Below are 9,473 nucleotides of genomic sequence, written 5' to 3' on the forward strand. Positions count from 1 at the left end.
TATATATATATATATATATATATATATATATTGATAGAAAATGTAAGACAACAAAAGAAAGAAAGAGACTGCGATATTATGTAAATAGAGGAATTTATCTGTAAATAATATGTGACAATTATTCGGTAGCCATGATAAAACTCCGAGTTTCGGATGCCGGGGTGGAAACCCACGCCGCCATCTCTTCAATAAGGATTATGTCGAAGTAGCATCTAGCATTTTAATTTACATTTATACATGACTATAGCTTTAAATAGACCTACATATGTTTCGACTACATCCGTTAGTAACCGTTACAATTGCACCTTTACTATAATACCGGTGCGATGTCTTCTGGGTCTTCACTGTAATATCCCTTGAAATTTAAATGGTCAAAGTTTTATGTTGTACGTTAATTGAGACTCGAATAATTTCAATTCTAAATATTGATTTGATAATCACTCGTTTATTGCTTATAGTCAATAATTTTAAAAAGTTCTGCTGTTTATATATTTATTACTCTTTTATATTGACCAAAGGTAAATTTTCTCATATGCAAACATCTTAAAGGTTGTTCTTTTCTAGAATTTTATCATATTATTCTCTCATGTATAAATTTGATAAAATCCTTCTATACACAGGTTATATTTACTAGTCCCTGTCTGTAAGGCTTTGTAGTACTAATTAATTATCAGTTGATAGTATAGTCTTTGTTTCTGTCTTTAAAAGACCAGATTAACCTACTTAGACTTGTTTGGAATTATCCAGTTTTGTTTTTAAAATGAGTGAGGTCACGCTGACGTAAAAGTATTCATCTCTCTGAGATGTAACTTTACATCTATATATTACATTTTTAGTTTTACATTTATTATTAAGAGAACACTAGTCTTGGTTTGAACAATTACAGAGATAATTTTTATATTCCTCTCAGATTTTGTATTAATTTGATTGTTAGTGGTAAAGCGAAACTTGTTTTCACTATGTTCTTTTTTGCCATTTACTCTTTTACTTATATTTGTTCTATTTCTAGCGGAATTTTTATTTGATTCTGCGTTATTAATTAGATGAAATTGGGTTGTTTCCCTTCACGCGACTGTTAAATTCTTAGCGTTTTCTTCTCATCCAGTTTTTATATGAAAAATTATCTCTGTAATTGTTCAAACCAAGACTCGTGTTCTGTTAATGATAAATGTAAAACTAAAACTGTAATATATATAGATGTAAAGTTACATCTGAGGGAAATGAATACATTTACGTCGGTGTGACTTCACTCATTTTTAAAATAAGACTGGATAATCACTTCAATTCATATAAAGATAGAAATAGAAAATTCCACACAAGTCTAAGTAGGTTAATCTGGTCTTTTAAAGACAGAAAAAAACTATCCTATCAACTGGTAATTAATTAGTACTGCAAAATCATACAGACCAGGAACTAGTAAATATGACCTATCGATAGAAGAATTTTATCGAATTCTTACACCAGAGTATAATATGATAAATTCTAGACAAGAACAAGCTTTACGATGTTTGCATATGGGAAAATTTACCTTTGCTCAATATAAATAAGTTACTAATATTTAAACAATGGAAGTTTTTGAAATATTTGACTATAAGGAATAAACGAGTGGTTATCTAATCAATATTTGGAATTGAAAATAGTTCGCGTCTGAATTAATGTACACCATAAAACAATAACCATTTAAATTTCAAGGGATATTACAGTGAAAACCCTGAAGACATTTCACCGGTATTATAGTAAAGTTGCAATATTAAGGGTTACTAAGGGATGCGTCTTCTGTCAATTGTATACAAGTGCTAACCATTACGCCAAACATGCATCATAATATTGTTAGTTCGGTTAAACTAAAGGGTTTGACCCGAGCAAAAAAAAAGTGTAATAGGGGCGTGTGGGAGAGGACTCGGAAAATTCAGATCGTGAATGTTCCGAGTCGTCTCACCACAGCCAAAAAAAATAGTCTAAAAGGTGTACAACAACATGTAGTAAACGAATATAAAAGAAATGCGCGATCGCGAACGGTGAGTGTGGGAGAAGACTCGGAAAATTCACATCGTGAATGTTCCGAGTCGTCTCACCACAGCAAAAAAAAAAACGAGTGTAATAAGTTAAGTCAGACTATGTGAATTTTCCGAGTCCTCTCTCCCACTCTATTACACTATTAAGACTGCGCTTAAATATTTCTTAGGTCTATTCAGAAATCGGTTTTTATGAAGATTATTAAAAGATGAACTGATAGTATTCAGAATTACATACCTTAATTATTATAATTCCAAAGTTACGAAATAAATCCTGAAAATAAAGCAATCATCATATATAAACGAATATACAATCGAGCTTCATAAGTGATATCACTAATTCTGTATTAAAATGAATTACAGACCTCAGCTATGAGCGCAAAAGCAGAACACCAGACATCATAGATTCATTGTCTTACAGGAGAAACACTAACTGGGTGATTGTTAATTCGCATATGACCGCCAAGCAGTTTCTCCAACTCTGTCTGTTTCTCTACAGCAATATATTATTTTCTCTCTTCATATGGCTGTGTGTGTCTAAAGGTGAGTTCCAATATTCATTGCTTCCCTTGAACGCCACACTACGTTTAGTGACCTAATGGCGTTTATTTAGGAATTCAAAAGCGCTTCGACTGTGGCATATACTACACGTATTAACCAGACTAGGCAACTCTAGAAACTAAAGAAGGTTATTGTTGGCCAGCTGCTGTTCTTACTTCACAGTCATGCCGAAAGAGGCTGTGGTGCTGTAGACCTGAAAAACTTTCAAATAGGATTTGAAGTGCAATTTGACCGCTTTGCTTCAGTTGATAGCAAAAAAAAGTTATACCCACCTTTGCCTAACTTTCGGAAGAACCCTTGTACAGTGTAGCTATTTCCTTATTTTACTATATACCCTATATTTTAAGAAAAAGATGCCATGCTTCCCTTAGATATTAGAGGTCTCAGTAAAAATTAATTTATTTTCACTAGGAATTTCCCATCTTATATTTTGTTTAAATTATTTTGCTTGTTTTCATCTTTTCTTGCTATACATACTAAAATTCACTCCAGATATTCAGAAAGAATCGTTGGACCGTCAGTCAAAATAGCTTGCGGTATTTAGTTGAGGTTTTTTTTTTTCGCTTTATTAAAATCGTATTACCAAGTGAATGCTGGGGTTGATCTAATCTGGTATATGCTCTGCCAACTTATGTCGCATTAAGTGCATATATCAGAAAACACATGAAATCACATGATACTAATCTCACCTCATAGAACACTAAAAGCTCCAAACACGCTAATACATGCGAAGCAAATACGTAGCAAAAGAAACCATAAGTACCGGTTGGATGGGAACAAAAATAAAACTGTCAAGAATTTAAAGAAGTATATGGAAAAAAAACATGCTAAATGCTAGATAAAATGAGTCACAAATGGAAATGAAACCAGTACATGTCAGTTGTTATATAAGCTAGACTCTGATAAATACGAAAAGTAGCGTTTAAAGATCAAACAAATAAGGATAAACGGAACGCATTATAACTGCCGTATAGTATCAAAGCCAGCTTACCATACAACGAACGCTAAAAGCATTTTTTTTTTATGAAAATGAAAATGGTTGGTAAGTGTCCTAAATGTGTGACCAATATGATTAAACTAGTTGCTATAATTTGGCAAGTGATAAAAATGCTAGACAATGTCTCCATAAACATTAACATAAAATTTGAAAACCTGCAGATATATGACAATGCCGAATAAAATGAGTCAGGTGCATAAACGAGAGATGTCTGTTGAGAAATAATGACGTGAATCGCACACTTTTAGCAAAGTAGTGTCTAATTGGTCAGTTTAATCGTCACATATCAATTGTGAATTGACTTCTTTTATTATTTTTACCTTATCAAAAGCGGTGGATTGGCAGATCAATTTGAGCGTGAGAAAAATGTCTTTTGTCACTCGTTACAGTGGCGAACTGGTAGATTCATTATTCCTCTGAGCAAAATGCTTTATGGTATTTCACAAGTCTTCACATTCTGAGTTCAAATACCGCCGAGTTCGACTTTGCCTTTCATTTTTGGGAGGTTGGTGATATAAGTACCAGTTAAGCACTGGGGTCGACGTAATTGACTTAGCCTCTTTCATGAACTGCGAACAAAGTACCTAAATATAAAATCGATATTTGTTATGGATGGCTTTAAATTCTGGGATCAGTTGTCGACGTATGTTCATTCAACTTCATCTTTCATCATTTCGTGGTCGTAAAATTAAGGACCCGTCAAGCACTAGTGTTTTTTGTAATCAACTAAACCTCCTCTCTTAAAAACAACCAAATATCCCTTAAATCAAACCCTTTCGGCTGATACAGCTAAGTTTACGAAGGGGTATGTTTTCTCGCATGGAAACAAATATACGAACGTTCTAATTAGAATGCATTGGTCATAGGTCTATTTCGTTAGGTTGTCCAAGAGACAGCTAAACTAACATTGCCACTACTACTACTACTACTACTACTATACACTACAACGCAACAATATACGTACACACGTAGGCACGAGAAACGCTACTATTCTTTGTTTCTTCGTAAGGAAAATACGCAGAAAGTACTAGTAAATTTATTAGCTTCTATGTGGTTGCCTGAAATGCTAGAAATAGCAACCGACTTTCAATGAAATTACACACAACCAGAGAACGCATTACATAGCCGTTGTATTTAAGAACTTCTATTTCAACCAAGTGACTCCGTGTTCGATATCACTATGCGAAACCTTGGGCAAATATCTCCAGTCATCAGCTTGTAAAAGACTTATGGCAGGCAAAAGCTGTGTGGAATCCCATCATGTGTTCGAGTGTGTGTGTGTGTGTGTGTGTGTGTGTGTGTGGGTGTGTGTGTGTGTAAGTTTGTGCATGTGCGTGTATACATTTACACATACGCATGAATCTATATATGCGTGTGTACATGTTAATTTATATGCATACATATATGCACATACACTCAAATATATATGCACATATATGTATGTATATGCATGTGTGTGTTTGCGTGTGCGTGTGTGTGTGTGTGTGTGTAAATGTATATACATGATAGTGTGCTACAGGGTTAGAAAGCTACAGCAACGTATTTACGAGAATAAATAACAATAAAACAGAGCGGAGATATTGAGCTGTTACCTTAAAACTATTTAATGGCCTGATATTTCCTATATAAAAACTCTACTTGTTTTACAACTTTGTAAAGGGGTTTTTATACCCCAAATATCAGGATCATTAAATATTTGAAGGCCACAATTCACTATACTTGTTACTGCTCTCACTGATATTACAGCATGGCTATGGCGTTCTAACTCACCGTAAATATATGTGCGTGTGTGTATGTGTGTGTGCGTGTGTGCGTATATATATATACACACAAACACACATATATATATATATATATGCGTGTGTGTGTGTGTGTGTGTGTCTGTGTGTGTGTGTATGTGTGTGTAATTGTTGCTAAATGTGACTAGAGTCTTAAAAGAACACCCTAGAAATAATTTCTAGCTCTAATTTCTAGCAGTGTAGGTGATTTTTTTTTTTAACACCCTTGTCACATTTAGTGACTATTATAGTCCTCTTTTTGATGAAACATTGTAACCAGCTGCTTATATTAATTTCATATATATATATATATATATATATATATATATAGTGTATAGATGAATTGAATGACTATAAAGTCGGTGTTTATTCAAATTCACTTCATTTTCAAAATTTAGAACCTACTAATAGAATTTACCGTTTTTATCGAAGCCTGTTTCAAACTCACTGCTCTTCTGGTTCAATCACACGTTAAAACGCAGAAGAATGCAATAGGAAATATCAATAAATAATTCCTTCTCTATTTGGGTGCTGTCTTGTTCAGTGCCTCCCTCCAGTCGTTGAGTGCTGTCAGTTTTGAACCGCAAATTTCTCATACGAGAAATACAACTTCAAAATGCACGCTTGCTTTTCAAAGAGACGTTCGCTTTTGAAATTACAAACATGCCGTACAAATTGCCGTATAACTCGCTGTACAAACTGCTGTGCAAACTGCTGTACAAGCTGCCGTTCAAAATTTATTCACCTCTAGTAATGCGTTCCTTTATTGCTTTGTGGAGTTTATTGATGTCCGTATTCTCCGGGATGTTTATTGTGGACATTCTGAACAGCTCCATCCGCTTCAAATTTGTCTCCAATTTGACTGAGATTAAGTCGCGCACGGAGTTCTACCTGAAACTCCCTCCAAAGCTGGTTTTGTACATAAAATATTTGAACGAACTATAAATATTTCTACAGCAAGTTTGCTTAGAATTTAATCGCTTCTTGTAGTTGTCATTGTTATTGTTGTAGTTGTTGAAGATGAAGTTGATGATGTGGCTATTATTGAAATCTCATGACAATTCATATTACATGAAAAGAGACATTATTTCAAATTTGCATCAGCCACCTTTTACAATATATACAGGGAGCGATGGGTAAACTGCCGCCATTTTATATTTTTAATTTCGCGCATGCGTATTGTTTGTTTTTGAATTTGTGGACTACACAGTATAATAGGGGACACCGTCTGAGAGAAAAACAGTACCATGACGCAATTCACTCTGCCAGAAATTTGAAAACGATGTACTGTACCGCTTAGCATTCGCACCGGAAACTCCAATACAAATATTTCAGAGTGTTTGAGTGTCAACCTGAGGACAGCGCAATTTGAGGACATGTACCGAGATTGATAAACATCCAGTCAGCATCATAGGGTTTGGTGTAATCACTAGTGATGGTGACGTTAAGCCTCCATTTATCTTCTTATACGACCTCAGACTCAACAAGGAGGCCTATATCAAGTGCCTCGATGAGGTAGGGCTGCCTTGGGTCAAGAGGGTGACTGCTGGAAGATCCTAGGTCTGGCAACAGGACTCTGCACGTCCAGAAGAGTTGCAGGAGATTCCGAAGCCGTCTGGCGGCCGTGGTTGAAGCCAATGGCGATTATATTGAATAAATTTACACTTTAGTATTTCAAGATTATTTTAAAGTAATTTTGGTAAATATATCTGTTAAAATGAGATGTCAGTGTTATTTTCATTTTTGAGTAATTTAGACGACAGTTTATTTACTGCATTCTGTATACACACACACACACATATATATCGTAAAGTATATTTGCCACCTAAATGTGGCTGGCACATATGGAACGATGCTACTGTAGTTTATAGCCCTAGGATGGATACATATACACACATACATATATATGACAAAAATTAATCGAAACGGCTTTGCTGATAATATATATGAGAAAGTGAATAGAACATGGCTTTTATTTTATCATTTTTCCATTTCAATAATTAGATGTTTATAAGTTATTAGGTGTTAAACACCTTCTAACTTTTAAATATCTAATTATTAAAGGGAAAATATTGCCAGAAAAGACATTTCGATTCATTTTTTCAAATGTATAATATTGTACCAAGGACCTCCTACTTCTTTCATATATGTGCGTGTGTGTGTGTGTATGTATGCATGCATCTATGTGTGTGTGTGTATATATATATGTATGCATGTATGTGTGTGTATGTATATATGTATGTATATGTGTGTGTGTGTGTGTCTATATATGTATGTATGTATGTATGTATATATGTGTGTGTGTATGTATGTATGTATGTATATAAATACAGTGTACATTTAAATCCATAAGAGGTATCCGTCATAGGATTCCTTGCACACTAGAAGGAACAGTTAAAATCCAAACCACAATTAGGGATAAATTTCGAAGGGAATGAAAAATTAAAAAACATTTACCATTTATCTCCTGGACTATCGCTTCAGATTTTTTTAGCAGATAAAATAATTTGCTACGCGAAGTCTTCGTCAGCAGGTACACCTAGATTAAACATATATGCACGAGGCAATCCAGCATCTGCCCCGTGCTTATACATTCTAATTTTGCAAAACTACCGCGCAAGCGCAGCTCCTTGTCGGCAGTAAATAAAAATGATGCCGGCGTTTCATTCGAACATCTTCCAGAAAAAATTATCAATAATTAATAATATCAGAGTAATAAGAAGTATTAGAAATTTCTCCCACCAGTGGCCTAGCATATAAAAAAATTAGCCAATAGACTATATATTATTCATATAAATACAGAGTACATTTAAACACATAAGAGGTATCCGTGATAGGATTCCTTGCACGCTAGAAGGAACAGCTAAAATCCAAACCACTATTAGGGATAAATTTCGAACGGAATGTAAAATAAAAACATTTACCATGTATTTCCTGTTTTTATTTTTCATTCCCTTCGAAATTTATCGCTAATAGTGGTTTAGATTTTAGCTGTTCCTTCTAGCGTGCAAGGAATCCTATGATGGATACCTCATGTGTTTAAATGTACACTGTATATATGAATAATATATAGTCTACTGAGTAAATTTTTTTACACGCTAGGCCACTGATAGTAGAAATTTCTAATATTTCTTATTACCCTGATATTATTAATTATATATATATATATATATGTATGTATATATATACACATATATGCATACATATATACAAACATACGCACATGCACACACATTATATACATATACAAACACAAATACATGCACATACGCACACACACACGTATATATATATACATATCGTAGATGTTGACTGCTACAATCTGTGTGCATACATATAATCAAATACTAATTATATTTCTGTTCTTTGTCATTGCAGTGGGAAACGAGAATTCACAAATGAGACAATACCCCGTTGCTGTGTTGGTCTTAGCATCGATCTTCTTAGAATCCTCAGTGAACGCATCGGATTTGATTTTGAGCTCTTCGAAGTAGAAGACCACATATGGGGATCAAGGGTAAGATTACACTGATATCGATCTATGTACAAGGGTAAGATTATAGTGATATCGATCAACATAACTCAGTAGAATGGCTGTATGACTATATGATTGAATTTCAATTATATCTCAGTAATATCTTCTCTTTCTATGAACTCACCGCTGCTGTATACGCCGTACCTTGTATTACGGATCAATGAAATATTGAATCATGCCTGTCATAGAAAAAAAAACGAGTAAATATATGAATAAAATCTGATATCATTGCTATGATGTGATATCTCATATAACACTCATTTGTGATGGTATGCATATATACACACATAAACACACACACACACATATATATATATATATATGTGCGTGTGTGTGGTTGTGTGTGTGTATGCATTTATGTATGTATGTATGTATTATGTATGTATGAATGTATGAGTATATCTAATATATGCCTATATATATGTACATATACGTATATATACATTCATATACATATACGCATAAATACTTACACATATACAGACATTCATACAAGCATATACATAAATATATATGTGTGTGTGTGTGTATATATATATATATATATATATATATATATATACATACATATATAAATATATATACAT

At 33.7% G+C, this 9,473-nt stretch overlaps 1 protein-coding gene across 1 annotated transcript in view; it reads left to right on the top strand.

Annotated features, from left to right (window-relative positions):
- The first annotated feature begins 2,001 nt into the window (after positions 1-2,001).
- The window catches only part of LOC106880576 (glutamate receptor ionotropic, NMDA 2A), a 157,764-nt gene continuing 150,292 nt past the window's right edge, over positions 2,002-9,473 (top strand). The window contains exons 1-2 of the mRNA XM_052965894.1: positions 2,002-2,018; positions 8,730-8,868. Of these exons, the coding sequence (XP_052821854.1) occupies positions 2,002-2,018; positions 8,730-8,868 (156 nt within the window). The remainder of the gene's footprint in view (positions 2,019-8,729; positions 8,869-9,473) is intronic.

This window comes from Octopus bimaculoides, chromosome 2 (genome assembly GCF_001194135.2).
Source record: "Octopus bimaculoides isolate UCB-OBI-ISO-001 chromosome 2, ASM119413v2, whole genome shotgun sequence".
Classification (NCBI taxonomy): Eukaryota; Metazoa; Mollusca; class Cephalopoda; order Octopoda; family Octopodidae; genus Octopus; species Octopus bimaculoides.